General features: G+C 35.9%; 1 protein-coding gene, 1 long non-coding RNA gene and 3 other non-coding genes across 5 annotated transcripts; 3 read left to right on the top strand and 2 right to left on the bottom strand.

The window, feature by feature from the left end:
* The first annotated feature begins 263 nt into the window (after positions 1-263).
* Positions 264-9,375, top strand: LOC124630611. The gene is made up of 12 exons (XM_047164576.1): positions 264-415; positions 540-714; positions 1,195-1,494; positions 1,984-2,264; positions 2,570-2,755; positions 2,953-3,243; positions 3,844-3,961; positions 4,568-4,707; positions 5,761-6,050; positions 6,832-7,044; positions 8,112-8,301; positions 9,211-9,375. The coding sequence occupies exons 1-12, from the start codon at positions 376-378 to the stop codon at positions 9,372-9,374; spliced, it is 2,388 nt and encodes a 795-aa protein (XP_047020532.1). The 5' UTR covers positions 264-375; the 3' UTR covers position 9,375.
* Trnat-agu lies at positions 8,908-8,981 on the bottom strand. The gene has a single exon. It is a non-coding gene; the product is annotated as a tRNA-Thr (tRNA).
* A 37-nt stretch (positions 9,376-9,412) lies between the features above and the next one.
* Positions 9,413-9,485, bottom strand: Trnar-ccu. The gene has a single exon. It is a non-coding gene; the product is annotated as a tRNA-Arg (tRNA).
* Positions 9,486-10,194: 709 nt separating this feature from the next.
* On the top strand, positions 10,195-10,266 carry Trnaw-cca. The gene has a single exon. It is a non-coding gene; the product is annotated as a tRNA-Trp (tRNA).
* Positions 10,267-15,182: 4,916 nt separating this feature from the next.
* LOC124634073 lies at positions 15,183-15,824 on the top strand. The gene is made up of 2 exons (XR_006984819.1): positions 15,183-15,300; positions 15,626-15,824. It is a non-coding gene; the product is annotated as an uncharacterized LOC124634073 (long non-coding RNA).
* Positions 15,825-16,555: the final 731 nt, after the last annotated feature.

The following is a 16,555-nucleotide window of genomic DNA, read 5'->3' as shown; positions in this document are numbered from 1 at the left end:
CAAATTGCATTTAAAATTATCGTACAATATTTTTTTACTTATCTACGTTTTAATATTGTGTTATGTTACTAATCTTTGAATACCAAATAATGTAAGAAACGATTTAAGTTTTTTTGAAACTAGGCTAATATTGTACAGACGGATCGTGAATAAAAGGTAAATTATTTTTATAATTATTTTATTAATCATATCCCTTCATTTTGTTAATCTGTTACGGCATAATAACTATAGTCACAACCTGGTTTCGCAACGACTCATTATCACTATCTTATCATTGCGCTGTGATCTTTATAGTAGCACTCCTACGCGTGCTTCAACACGCATTGTGTTTTGTTGTTCTATTATTACCAAAAATATAATGCGAGTTCATAAGTCATGAAGAAACTTATACTGTATATTGTATTGTTAACTAGCTGTAAGTACTTTTATACTATAGGGTACTCAAAGAAAACTTAAACCACACCTTATTTATTATGATTTTTTTTTATGTTGAATACCTTATAAAGTATAATAAAGATAAAATGTTTGTTGTTGGTTAGTTGCAAAATGTGCAATAGTGCCGAGTATTCCGAGCCACTTACGGGATTGTTACCGGTCCGCTGTTCCTGAGCTGCCGGCTCCGAGACGACTCGATGTGTTCCTGTCGCTGTTGAGGAAGCTTGAACGATATTCACAACTGGATATGAGACTGCTTAGCTCTGCGTTGCTTAGAAGGTAACATTTATTTATACTGTCCTCTAATTATTACTTTTTTGTAAACCTAATATTTTGTAAACAACTATTATATTACATACTGAAATTTTGTACATAGTTAAGTGTTGAGAGGACACAGAAACTACAATTTAGTTGCAACTAAAGTTTTGTATTTCAAATGTGCCATCGCACCTGGGGCTGCTTTTGAATTCTCTGCCACATTCAAAAGTGATTTGTAAGAAAATTATGAAAATACTGTTTCCTTAAAACAACGCCATCTGTGTTATACCACCTTATCTACGTGATACCTAAAGCTATACCTATTCGCCAAGTTCTGTAATAGTTAAATTCTAAATCGAGTTTATAAATTGAAGAAAATAAGCGAGCTACAAGTATTATGGAAACTAAGTAGCCACATCTGCATGGTCAAGTAGGGTTTCAAATCATTTTGGAAAGTTAGAACATAGCCCAAAATAAATACATATCTTGTTATTTCCGCAGCTTACGGCTAGATGGCATTGAACAATCGTCGTCAAACGCCGTGGAAACCGAATTCATACTACCGTACAGGGCATCCAGCTTCCAATTCCACAAGTACAAGATCCTGATGGATATTTTTCTGCCGAGCCAAAATCTCTTACAAGCCGACGAAATTCTGCCCATAGGAGAGAAATGTCTTCTGCACAAAATGCTGAGTTCAACAGTGCGACAATGGGAACGAGGCGATGAAAGTCTCGTATGCCCCTTATCAGCTCAGCTGTCTCAAGGCACCAATAATATGCAAACGCAGAGTGCCGGTAGGTGAGTATGTAAACAAACTTTGACTACCTACTTATGCAAAGAAGTAGGTATACCTACTCATGACGAAATATAATTTATTTGCCAAACTTTACGTAGGTTGTTTACGTTTCATAAATCACTTTTACTATCATAAGGTCAAAAGACTTCTCTGTCATTTACCGTATACAAACAAAGTACCTAAGGCAGTGCCTAATCGATAAATTATTTTTATCGACTAACATCAGGCTGCTGACGTCATTTTGTCAGGTTTATTATTTAGGTAAGATTTTTGTATTTGCGTCAGCAAAGGTGGACCTAGATAGTTGACCTATTTTAACTAACAATACCTGAATAAATACACAGTATATTGGATGACTAGACAAGAATTTTAGGGAGTAGGGCTAAGGATTGGCTTGTCATCGATAGGTGGAATTGAATGAGGTCTGATATATGATTACATTTCTCATAAAACCTGACCTATGACTAATAGCTTTCCAATTATTTTTCTAGAGTAATCAGCAGATGTCCCATAGAAGAGGGTGTAATTCAAACGAATTGGGGAACCATAGCATCAGGCACGTTAGTGGCAGCAGTAGCCGCATCATTGGAATCTCAAAGGGTCCCGGTCACAGACATACTCAACGCCAACATTTTCAAAGAAGATGTGGCTGAGCCCCTGATGGTATCTGCTAAACAAGAGTGGTTTGAAGACATAGAAACATTAGACCCAACCATACAAAGGCAGTCAGATGTCGCAGATATAGGCAACATTTGGGTCGCGACACTCGCCGGTAGGCAAATTTTTGTTTAAACATTGATATGACTTATCACGACCATTTCCTTCCTTATAGGTTGTGTAAACTATGTCACGAGTTGCTAATTAATGAATTGTAAATATGAAGTTAATAAATTCTTGATATGAACTAACCTAACGTTTATAGAATCTGGCCAAATGTAGACTTACCAACACACTTATCTGCCTAATGAAATGGAACATCTCACATTTGCATGGTTGTTAAGGTTCCTAACCTACTCAGTGCCCTACCAAACCCAATATTATCAAGACAAGACTAGCATAACTTTTTTATAATTCCAGGAGATTTAGCAGAAGTAGTAGTGAACCAGGGTCCCCGCGTGAGCTCGGTGGTTCAGAACATGGTGATCGGTAGCAATAACCGTTGGAACGACACATTTCTGCCGCGAGACCATTATCTCTTCCCGCAGAACTTGACAGTTGCGGATTGGCAGTTCACTGATGCCGAGATATTGGCTGGCGTTGATGGTAAGTTTTGCAAAATTATGAGGAGATATAGGAAAGAGTGTTTTAAATGATATACCTCTATACCAAGAGGTAGGATAAAAATTTAGTTCCCTTGATGATTTTTTGTGACTCGATGTTCCATTAATATAAAGATATTATGGTCCATTTTACATTTTGTATTTCATCATGTAAATTCTGAAGCGTACATCTTTTTTCAGGTTTCATACTAGCTCACCACATACCAAAATGGCTGGAACAAAGACGTACCCTCAGACTTTCGCAGGTGTTAGACATGTACTATTCCGACGGAGGTGTTTCATTCGACCCCACAATCCGAGCATGCAACCGTCAAAATCTCTTCTCGAGCTTAGTGAACAAGGATGATTTGTTGATAGAAACTTCTAGATTCGCCCACGTACTGTCTCTAAGGCAGATAACTGTGTATGTGCCTGTTGAAGAGATGGAGAGAATCACCAATGCTGCGGTCACTGCTTTCATGGAATACGCTCGTAAGTTTGTATTATGTTCGTCGATGAGATATTTTCAATATGAAGTCTTTCAGAAAATACTGTAGGATCCATTTTGTTTGCTAGAATAATTATTCAGTTGCCTTTGTCATGTTGTCTTTGTGACTAATATGTTATGAGTTTGGCTCCGTGGTGAAAACCCAGTACGTTATTTATAAACTTTCATAAAAACCTTTCCATTACAATATTTTGCGACATACTTATGGAAATTAACTTAGTGGTGTGTGTATGTAAGCAGAACAATACTAACACTTCAAGAGATCCTCTCTTTTGGTTACGCAAAGACGTAAATCAATACACGGTACATCCGTGTATTACATCAGTGTGTAACGAATTAAAGTAATAACACCACAGGGCTTGTAGGGCATTTGAGGACGACTTACAGTTACATTTCTTGTTGATCGTCTGCATGCGACTGCATTCGAACTGCATTTTTAGCGAGCCTGCTTTTGGAATGCAGTCCGTAAACATGCTGGGCTCTTTGTTTTTGATTTCACTATATTAAGATAAATTCTGTTTCTTGTTTATGGCTGTATAGGGTATCTAAGGTACCTAATGGTGCAAATTAATTTTCACTTGCAGCGGCCTTATTGCGCCGAAACCACCGAGATTGTCAAGTGCTAACCAGCGCTCCTGTCATAGACTTAATAGTCGCCACGGACGGGTCATGGAAAGGCTACGACGTCGAACAATTCATGTCGTGAGTACAACACTAAATACCTCTCTCAGACGCACAAGGCCGTACGTTACGTAATTGTGCATAATTTAATTATTAAAACTAAAAGAAGATTGCAAAAAAAAACAACCCGAACAGGAAATTAGATAAAGCTGGAATGACCTCGGTGCATACGCTTGCAAGTATGTAAATTTTTACGGCTACAAAAAATGTTAACTTATTGAAACTGTTTTTTCGTTCGGTGACTTTTAGGCTTGTCATTTGGAGCTTTGAAAACATCCTGGTTGTATTCATGTTATGCACAGCACATAGGTATTATTCCATCAGATTCACATTTAAATGTGAGAGGGAAGCTACACTTATAGAGACCACACACACATAGTCACAAACAAAAACAATGGATTTTTGATGACTTTACAGAATTGAAACGTTAAAATAAGAAATCTAACCACAACTTTTTGTCTCAAAAATTAATAGTATAAATGGGTTTCTTGCGTGCATGAGTCATTGAATCCTTCGTAATTAGTGGGTTTTTGGGATCCAGATTGCCTTCCAAATCTGCAGTAGATTGTTCGCGTGTAAAAAATTAAGCACAAAGGTTATAATTAGCATGTATTATATTTTTATCAGATGGATCGGTGGTTCATTGGAGATAAACATGCAACGAGGTTCAATATCTCTCCTTCATGGAAACACAGGAGATTGGATTGCTCCTCCGTCATATAATCTCACCACCATGTTTTCCTATATCAAGAATTATACCGATGAATGTAAGTTTTATTAGTACACTTTCTATATTTATATATATATAGGTAGGTCCAGATGATAATATGATTTTGCCGACGTATTTTTTTTCCTTGTCGAGTGACAAAGGAAAGGGCTTGCTGATATAAAAAAATTGTATTTATATGTATTATGGAAAAATGTATAATTTAGTCACTCAATATATGATTTTGAATTTCAGCGTAAAAATTCTACCCATTTAGGTACTTATTAATAACATTGTTTTGCTGGTGCAGTGTTCTTGGTAGACGAACGTGCTTAGCGATGCATTCTTTTTTGTCGTAATACTCATTCGCGGAAACCTAATTAGCTATGTCCTTCAAGGTTTTCAAGTTATTTTTGTTGCAGCAAAATTCTAAAATATTATTCATAATTAGGTAGGTACCTACGGAAACATTAGGTTTCCGTTTTTCAATACAAAAATATTGAAATTTTTTTCATGTAATTTTTGTATTCACTAGTTTTGTAAGAAAACAATAAGTAGGTATGTATCTTCGAAATGTCAGTCTCGACATTGCATGGCGGTAATTTTCACACCTGAGGTATTATCGAACCGTGGCCTAGTTTTAGCTACGTATAAGTATTTTAAAATATTTTATTTTTCTTTCGTCTTGTAAGAATGCACCTATCAGTGTGTAGAGAAATTACTGCAAAACGTATGTAATTAGGTGGATGCCACAAATAATTCCAAGGCATAATGGGTATCTTTAGCATAAACAATGTGTGTTAGCCCTGAAAACCTGTTTACTTTTCAAATTATTGTAAAATTAAATTTTACTTGCTACCAATTTCAAAACGCAACTCGAACGAAAAACGTTTTGAAAAGAATTAAGGTCGTGAAAATGTACAATAAGTACGTGATTAACCACATAGTAGTGCCATCCAATTTTCTATCAAGCACTCTAATGCTACAAAAAGTTAATAACATCGTTATCACACTGCGTTCGATTAATCTACTTACAGTTATCTGTATGCAATACACTCGATAATTTTTCATCGATTTCCTGTACCAATAAATATTATTTTTCATGAACTTTTAGGGCCAAATCGCCTCAACTTACCAAGGGTCATATCAACGGTCCTGCAGCATTCTTTGAACAGTTCTCTGGTGGAAATTGCAAACAACGCGAGCGCAGGGCCCAGTACCGTGGTCCTTGTAATAAGTCCCAGCGACCGACCCTCGGCCACCGAGATGGACCGAGCCAGGGAACTGATGACCTCACTTAGGAGTACCTACTTTGACGTGTATTTCACATATGTAGCTGAAGACCTGTCAGACTTCCAAAATATTAACAACGAGTATTTGGACTATTCGGAGCTGTTTTTGACAGTAAGTTTTATGTGAATAACTAATAGATTTCACTTTCACTCGCTCATGTCATGTTCAGCCTTTTCCCATGTATTAGGAACTGTTTTCAGTCTAACCGAATGCACACATGTAGTAGTTTCTTACATGGACAACTGGTAATCTGACTTCCTAACCCAGTTATTTCGGCTTCATGATATCCCTTGGCATGAAAGACTGGTTGTCAATCCTCTAGATTTGTGGCCCTAAAGACTGCCCAAGAGGTATAAATGGCAACTTGGTCTTAAAGGATATTTCAAAACTACTAAAATATATTCAGATTTACTATATTCCTAAAGATTATAGCCCGTGTCGTTGCACTTGTTGAAGCGAAAACAAATTGCACTAATGTATGTGTACCTAACTAGTACCCGCAATGTGTAATTAAGGTACATAGCTAATTGCGATAACTGGCCGCAGACGCCAGTTAATTTTATAGGAGCGTTGATCCTCGAGCTACTAAACGACATTCCAAGATTCATGTGATGCTGTGTTTACTTTTTATTATCAACCGCGCATTTTTGTTAGCTTTGGTCATTTTGTAGCGTCTATAAATATTGTTTACTTCCTTGAACTACATATATGAACAAGGCCGAGCCTTCAAAATCTGGCTATAATTATTACAACCGGTTGCATACAAAACTACAATGTTACAGACTTGTTAATTATATCTAATCGCTTTCTTTTTTCTTTTTTCTTTTAGTTCTTTTTCATGTTAAATGCATTTTATCATTTTTGCAACTCCTGATTCCTGTTTCAATTCCAGACGCCATCAACGAGCGTGCAAGACATTATAAACGCGGTAGACGTGTACCTCATAAAGAGCACCATACCACAAAGGTTGATAGGCGCCCAGTGCCCCGTCAACGGTACGGTGTTCAACCAAGTCGAGTTCGAAGATTTTGTGCTTCCGAATAGACCCACTTATTACCGCATACACCCCTTTTACTTGAGGATGCAGCCTGTTATACGCGTTCAGGTGGGTATACATACATCAGTAAGTCTTTGTGTTGTGATAATTCTGTGTCTTGATCCATTCCCCCAGTGAGGGTGTTCAGTTTGACTCTGCCAAGATCCCTCGCTCGTAACTGCATTAGTTAATCTTGGTACGTGGTTAATCTGGTACATCTGTTGTGAAAATGTCTCATCTTTACCTATGTACCTAACTACCAGGCAGGATTGAAATTGATTTGGAACGTAGCAAATAAAGATGTTTCGTAAACCTATAGTTCGGCCATTCAGAGAATGCGTTCCTGACACGTCGCGATTGAACTGACGACGTAACTACATTCATTGATTATTGATATAATAATGTTGTTTTAATGCTCCTCAATTGTTAAAACGGTAAACAACCAGCAAAAATATTTTTATCGTAACTGCAACGCCATTGCAAAGTTACGTCGTCAGTTCAATCGCGACGTGTCAGGAACGCATTCTCTGAATGGCCGAACTATAATAAAAAATGTCTAGCTCTTTCAAAGTTCTTAGGTAATAGTAAGTTACGTATGCCTATTAGGCAGATATTGAATATTAGTTCGAAATATAATAATGTGCATGACTTGCAAGCTCTATTTCAATGTAAGCAGCCATGCTATGCGTTCAACTAATCGGTGACCGACTGTCCGTCTGTGATCTATTTTGGTCTGGGTGGGATAGTATTTTTATCTTACCAGTTTGAAAAACTGGTTACAGGACTGGATGTTTTGCGTTCCTTGGTTAGGAGAATTTGTTGCGAGATTGTAACTTTATTTTTAGTCTTAGTTTGTCCTATGTAGAGTGTCAGATATCGATGTATGCAATTTTGTTGTCTGAGAAGCGTTTTATTTATTTCAGGTTTTTTTTTTAACAGCACATACAAAAAAAATTTAGGTGTCTAATAAAAATAAAAGACTAACAATTTTAAAAAGCGCACAAACTCTGTGTGTATTTAAAGCAAATAAACATTTGGGTTATCTCACACACTGTAACTAAACAGTTCCAATTTTAAATAAGGTCGTTGCTATGAAGTATTTATCAGAGGTGAATTTCTTTTTTTTCTCTCTCTAGTTTCGTAATGATGGCCAAGGACAGTTGCTGGTGTGCATGTGGCGAGGGGCGGAGGCTACCCACAGTTGCCAGGCCATCATGGAGCGAGGGTTACATGTGTTTAACATGACCAAACCCTGCCCGTCCCCTGACTTCTGTCCACCTGCCTACTTCACCGTCACTGCTACCTCCAGCTCCAATCTCTGTGCTAGTAAGTTACTAACTTTTTTGTTGGATAGACTCGTTATAGCAAATTGGTTATTTACCACATCCCCCAAATATTACTCCATGTCCTTCATTTTACGCTATCTCCATGGTAAACGAGAGTTACTTTCCCATGTATAATTTCAGCACATTGACTTTTTAGATTTGTTATAATATTTCCATTGGGTTCTAATAATGAGGTAGTGCAGATAAATTATTTAATATTTATGTCTTATATAGAAGAATACCTTGAGCCTAACTAACATTCAGTCTTATGATTACGACACATACCTACACATGCAATACTAATCATTCAATTTATGAGCGGAAATATTCCGTTCCATATGTTAAAATACTCAATATCAATAATCAATACTTACCTCTTTATGTTACTCTCATAAAAGTATAAGACTATATAATGTACCTTAAAAAGTTTTCAACATATCGTTACCACAATTTTTGTTTTGATTGTCACAAGTTATTCTTAGCATAATAATATATTAAAATGTTTATCAGTTTGAAAAAAATCAAAATAATGTTATCCTTAAAAGTAAATTCATTATACATCGTTTCTTACTCCTTTCAAAAAAAGACAAAAGAGTTAACCATCCATAGGCCCCGGGGGGATTCGAACCCCCGATCTCCTGTTTACTAGACAGGCGCTTTAACCAACTAAGCCACGGCGCCGATGAGTGTTGGCGCTAAATCATGGTTCAAATATCAAATAACATAAAATACACAATATATTCGCACATTTCCATAACAATCCACTAGATTATTTATTCAATTGTAGATTAAATTATAATTCCATTTATGCCTAATCATTCATTATATCATCACCAACTCGTATGCTGATAAGAATTATGAAAAAAACACATTTGCCATTTTCTCTATAATGCAAATTATTTACCTACAGATAATGATTGTCGACTGCCACACCAAGTAGGATACTACATAACTCACGGAGGACTCCGTTGTTTGCCTCTACGAGGACATGCATTTAATAAAAAACTTTCAATGGAATTATTTTTAATAAGCGTAGCATTATTATTTTTACAAATAAACATAAGTGAAAAATAAAGTTCATGAATTTCATTTAAGGACAAAAAAGATAATTGTACCCCTGGTGGGACTCGAACCCACAATCCCCGGCTTAGGAGGCCGATGCCTTATCCATTAGGCCACAGGGGCTTGCACAATAAGTATGAATTTCACAATCATTACGTTTCGTCTGTTAGACATTTGGAATATTTACGGTTTCATAATATTGTAATCATATTTTTGCCTGAATTTACAGGATTCAGGTAAAAATATGATTTATGGGAAAATACAATACCAGTTTTTCATATACATAGTTTAAATCTGTGTATAGGCTTTTCAGTATTGTTATGTTTGTTATGAATGACTGAATAAAGAATCACTTTGTCACACTAAAATATGCTTAGTACAATATTAGTTTTACTTTTACCAATAGCTTTACTTTTGCATGTTTATCCCACAATGCTTGAACTGTACAGCGCCATCTATGTGTATACTCTTCCTTACATACTCGCTTATAGTTCATAATTTACGCTGCAGATGTCGCCTTATGGTAATTGCTAATGCTAAGATGTTTTAAGTATTTGTTTAATCATTTTGATATCCAAATACATTTGAATGTACAGTAAAAAATACTTTGATAAAATTCCTTGTTTATAAACTGATGACTGAAATTAACTTTATTACTTAATGCAGTTAGAATAACTTTAACATTATGTTTAAGCAATGGTAATTTTTAACTGTTTATCTACGTAATTTTGAATCTGGCCATGTTGTGATCCTAAAAATATTCAAAACAATAATTCAGAATTCGTTCTAATGAGATAAGTTATTATTGCTGTATTTCGAGTACATTAATAACGACTCCGTGGCGCAACGGTAGCGCGTCTGACTCCAGATCAGAAGGTTGCGTGTTCAAATCACGTCGGGGTCAAAGTTGACTTTTTTATATTTTTATGATATTTTGAATATCATGCAAATATGGTATTTTTCGTTCACATTTTTCATATTTATGTTATTAAAACAAGCTTCCGCCAGCGGTTTCCTGGAACCATTAACACTGAAAGATTTTTCAAATTGGACTTATCTACCTATAGTTCCTGAGATTAGCGCGTTTTAGCAAACAAACTCTTGTATTCAGTATAGATTAACAGGTTAGGACTGTTAGAAGTAACAAATATGATAAAAGAATTTCTTCTGTGCAGATCAGTCCGCTTTTAGTCGGATATTCATGATTCTTCGTGACCAATTGCTTTGCTTTTGTCATTAACGAATACATGACAAAACGTTTTTGTTTGTCACCACTTGCAATAATAAATAATGTGGCAACTGCTAAATCATTATTTACTTATATTTTGTATACATTTAAATAACGTTAATTAGTATGAAATTTACACACTACACAGGTCTATCTAATTCTTAAGATTCAGTATCTACCTATTCAAATTGGTAAAAAATATCTTTAGAATAAGAATGATTTATTGTGTCAAAAATTTGTTTACATAGGTACACTGCTTTGTGACAGAATGTAATGTGTACAGAATCCTCATGTAGACAAAAAATGCAAGTAGGTAGTAGAAGAATCTGCCCCTCCCTATTTGCATAGCGTGATAATTAATAGAATAACGTAAGAAAATAATTTAAAAAAAGTTAATTTTGAAAACAATAAAAACAATGTAACTAATCTCGTACTTTAGATACATACTTACCACAATCCCTAAGGCGTTAAACTAATAGATTTTCAATTGAATAGATTCATTGTCTTGATTGACATCAGTTGAATACAAAACAGCTTTTCAAATTGCCTTTTAAAACAAAACAAGGTAAATATTAAATAAACGTTATTTCATTAACATAAACCTATGATGCCAGGTGTTATGAGGACAATGTTCCCTTATGTAGGTATTGTTCACGCCTCCCATTTGTAGGTAAGTACTTACCTACCTTTCGGGAAATTGCGTTGGAGTATTGAATAATAGGGAAACAAACTTATAACTTTTATTACTTAATTTAATATAAATACATAGGAAAACCCATGTAACATATATAAGTAAGTATGTCCTCTATGCATCACGTCACATCATCGGTGACTTTCAAAAGCGGGAGTGGCTCTACGTCACAGACGCAGTCGTGAGACGGTACCGGTTTGTACAGAAATCAAGGTTCAACACAAAAAATACGATCAAAGTTCTTGTAAAAACCTTAAAAAAACATAACCGTGCAAACACATCTCAAAGTTCATCAAATCTTTAAATATCAATTAATAAAACCTACACTAGAAAATCAAGATTTTTAACGTTTTCTGTGCTTCACAGACTTAAGCAAAATTGTTACATTATGAGTCTTGTGCTAGTCGGTAATAAAGCCTATTTTAGTATTTATGCAGTCATTACGGCCTTTTTGGTTTCAGAGCTTGGGCTCCAGACGGTCAGGTGACTGGCTTACGTGTCGGTTGGCGCCTTTTCAAATGAATCGCATTCTTGTACATAGACTAGGGTTGCTGAATCGTATTTCTAATTTATATAGTTGATAGTAAGTTGGCTTGCTTGCTTGATGTGTGGGTAATTATTTACTGTTACTTAATAATTGTTAATTATACACAAGTTCTAAAACGACTGTCTTCCTGCTTATCCATGAAAATGCAAATATTTTTTTATCCTACTTGCGGTATGGGCATAGTATGACACTGAAGTGTAGTGTAGATAACGTATGTTTTGGGAGTATATTAATAAAACTTATCGAATACTAAGTATAGCATTGATAACCCTATCGCACTACCACCAAGGAATATCCTTGTGTGTTTCCCGCATAACTATTTCCAGTTATGTGCATGTACAAGAACACGCCTTCCAATTTGTCTATGTGTGTGTACCTGAAGGCTTGTCTGTGTTCAGCTTCGAGGCCAAAAAGTGATTGGCTCATGCAAAGTAAAAACACTTTTTTATCAATCGTCACATACACGTTCTTTAGTGAACAGTTATTAACTAGTGTTTTGGCTGATTCTCTTAATTGATATTCACGTGCAATTTTGATGATTTTTCAGATTTGCCGAGATAAGGACTGCAGACTATTTGGGCACGGCCTTTCATATCATAAGCAAATATGTACTTATTTAAATTGCATTTGTATGACGGCCTCGTCTTGTATGCCGTTGTGGTCGTTAACTATCCTCAGCGTGACTGACATTTCAGTTTGTTTTTCTAACCTTGCATGCCCCCGATGCAAGGCTTCTAAAGTATTGATGACGTCAACGAACAACAAAGTTGACGCAGTTCGACCGTCTCCAATATATCTTCGTTATTGTCTATCAAGTTTTCGTGAACTTCTTGATCCAATTGACCCTCGTTCCAGTGGTTGTGCGTGAGTACAGTCACATCTGTCATAAACATTAATTTATTGAGCATTTCATGAACAATCAGAATGTTTTTCTGCTTTAAAGACGTGCTCGTTTTAATTACCAGGCATGTTAATACGTTTCATTGTTTCGCAGATTTTTTTGCATATGATATCAAGATATTTTTGAATTACCCATTGTTTATTGGATAACTTATAATACAATTTTATAACTTAAATTGTTTGATTCTATTAAGTCTATTATTACATATTCTAACATCTAGATATAAACAATAAAGTAAGCTTACGCATAATAATCGGAATGTATTTAGCATTTGATAAATAAAACGGGAAGTGTCTGTAGATGTAAAAAAGAAAATATAATAATAGCCAAAATTCAGTGACAGTTAGGTAATTGTGTCACTGAAAGCAGTTATTGAGCTGAAACATCAACAGCGGACAACCAAAAGCATGAAATCGTGATAACGAAGCGTATCTATCACAAAACGTGCAAAGAAGATTATCCTTATCCGTTTTTACAGTTCAAAATCCACAGTCACTTTTTGCACAAGATTAGAGGAGGTGTAAATAATTTACTTCCGAGGACTTTATTCTTTGTACCGCCAATATAAATATTTGAATTAAGATTGCCTCACCTGGATAATAAAATCATAAATTGTACGCAGCTATCTAGGTCTTCAGCTAATTTATGCAATCTATTTCCTGGAAAGATTAATATTTTTTCCCTAACAACCGGCTTTGAATAGATTTGTCCCTTTCTATACTTGGACCTACTGGGTAATTAAAAATTATGTAGGTACCTTCAAAATTGTAAATCTTTTGAGAAAAGAAAATATGTAAAAAACCGTAATATGTTTTAGTTTGTACAGAAGGGTAGATATGCAACAACAAAACTACTTTAAAACTGACTTACGTTATCCTATTTCAGATAGTACTGAATTAATAATACTAAATATAGGGCTGAAATTATCTTGAGAAGGATGGGTAACATAATATTTCGGCAAGCGTAGATTGAAGCATCCTTCTTGTCCTACATCGAATGACTGTGTTTGTCTATTTCATCCTTTTGTTTTAACTGACTGTCAAGAGTTTCAGTACATCGAAGCCTACAATTTCGGCGTTCGGACCTCATGTGATCGGAAGTTCGATCTGACACTTCGGGGAATTAGCCATCGGGCATTTAATATGGCATTCGAAATAGATCAGTAAACTTTCCTATTGTATTCGACATACCTATGTGTTCTATTTACCGCGTATTGCTAAATCTGTTGTATAAAATCATTGAAAGTAACTTCAAGGTCAAATCGAGCCACACCCACGAGTTTAGCATCATGTTTCTTCGATGACGCTCGCGGCTCGCTTGAGCAACTCAGTCATGTGCTCCATGAACCCCATGTGAGTCATTGATAGTCCTTGCTTAATGACTTGCGAAATTTCATCAGTCCTGACACAACAGCTATACTTAGGCTATTAATAAGGCAGTAGATCTAGCTAGGTGAATATTTTAAGGAGCCAAAGAAATATATTTTAGTTGTCTAAGGCTTCTCTAATTACAAAATTTCAAGCAAACCCAATCGGCAGTTACAGACTTCTCCAACTATCGTGACGGAGACACGTGTCTCCCTGTGTGTGGCTTTAAAATCCACGAGATTACCTAGGTATATGGTTTTCGTGCAACAATAGTTTCACGTCGAGTTATATAGTATTTACTTTACGTATGCTTATACATATACACATTCTGTAATTTTCACAATGAATGTAGTGTAGCGATATGGAGCCATGGTCACGAGCTATGCCTGCGTGACAGATACGGTGTGACGTAGGGGGGCTTGGTTGTGCCAGCCAATCAGCTGCTGCCACCCGCCGCGGTCGTATGCGTCAGAGACGTAAAACAATGTTTCTTTTCCTTGGCGATATTCAGGCAAATAAATTGAAATGTGGCAATCAACTCGGCGTGTGGGTGTGAACAGTAGGCATGCTAGTATCGCTGTTTCAATTTGTTTCGTAATTAACCAGATAAGAACTTGTAATGAACCCCATTTTAAAGACTCGTCACTATTTGGTTTAATAAAAATAATTCGCATTTTTACGATAAACGGAAATACAGATATGCATTCGAGGTTTATAAACAAAGAAATATTAAATTATCTTGCGGTTATTTGCAGAAATGTTTATAGGTGTAAGCATATTAATTGTGCCAAATTCATTCTTGCTTATCATAAACGTCTGCACATAAAAATAGTTTACTGCTGCTGATGCAATACAATATTAGATTGAAGCAGTGTATTCGCGGGAGGCGTGTGCGTCGACCCATGAACGAGTATGTTGGTACCTGCAGATTGCACATGGTAGCGTGTTGCGATGCGCGTGCGCGCCACACCTCCACTGCGTACCTGAGTACTTGCTCGTAGCAACGTATCGCTTTCTAAGAATACACGTCATTGACCTCTGTTAAAACAAACGAATTTCAGCATTTGCTCCTTTTTTATCTTGTAGGTAACTGTGCCAACCATGTGATCGGCGACGAACCACCTACGCCTGCAAGTGTAGGTGGAGAAAGGACTCACTCTGTAATTAAAACAGATGAACGGCGCCACGTCCGTCAGTATTCGTGGTCAGTATGTAATTTTAGATTTGCAGTATTTTCGGACTGCCAAGACTGATTTCAGAGTCACATAATTGAAGAGAGAAATGCTACTAGTGTTTCGAAAGAATATCTGTAATCGGCAGCTAGGGATGGTTATTTACCTACTCACAACCGCCGATCAAACTATGGCTTCCTGAAAACAAGAATTAGTATCTAAAAGGAAAACCTTGACTTTAGTATTTTCCAATACCAGAATTAACATTTAATAATAGCCTAACGGTACCCAATATTAATAATTATTGGAGTATGTGCACCTAAGTAACAAATTTTCCTCATGTTGATACTTTGGCAGGTGGAGAAGTGACGCAATTAATTGTAAGAAGCCCTCGTTCGCGAGGTAGGTATTTTAAATGTTTGGAATTTATGGCTCTGAGTGGATTTCCACTTAGTGTTTTCCGTCACAGTATTTAGTTAGTGATACATTGTTTACAGCATTTATTGGCATGCATTCCTTCCAACTCATACACTTAATATATTGCAATACCTACTTACCTAAGTTTTTTCAGTCCATTCGTTTCACATTTACTTATCCTAATTCATCATCTGAAATGAAAAGCTTACTTACCTATTTGGTTAGGTTTTGCAGATTTTGTTTGGGTACGTGACAGCATTAATCATCTTTTTATAAAATAACCCAGGTAGGTACCTACTAAGAATCTTGTGGTTAGACCAAGTATAAAATGTATGAAAAAGTTCTATAATAATGAACCCTTTCTGAATATGTTCGGTATTTATTATTGAAGACTACTTGGAAATGGAAATAATATTTTTTTTGGAGAATATATAAAAGACTTGTAAATAATGATGAAATGTCGTCAATTACCTGCGCAATTGCCTTGGCGAGGTAGGTATGTAGGAAGGTACCTACATCAGGCGGGTGTGGCGGAACAAAGTCCAAGGTGTCAAGACATCTGTGAAGTGTCTAAAAGTTCGCTCAAACAAGCTAGTCAGAGTGCGCTTCTGCGCGAGAGTTTTTTGGGTTAGAGTGTTGAATATTAGTTAAAAGTTAGAAACTTATAAGTAGTCTATATTTTGCTATTATGATGAGCTTTATATGCATATCAATGCCTTAGTTATCATAAAAATGAAAGGTTGTCTTAATCATTATAGATGTGCTTACTTAGTTTCATTGAGAAGTTTAGCTAGGTTCACTATATAACAATATATACAGTCATGGACACATAATTAAAGACACACCCGACTCGAAGTGAAATAAATAAGT

Source organism: Helicoverpa zea, chromosome 1, assembly GCF_022581195.2.
Source record: "Helicoverpa zea isolate HzStark_Cry1AcR chromosome 1, ilHelZeax1.1, whole genome shotgun sequence".
Lineage (NCBI taxonomy): Eukaryota > Metazoa > Arthropoda > Insecta > Lepidoptera > Noctuidae > Helicoverpa > Helicoverpa zea.
The sequence above is the reverse complement of the archived record's forward strand: the minus strand, read 5'-3'. Positions and strand labels throughout refer to the sequence as shown.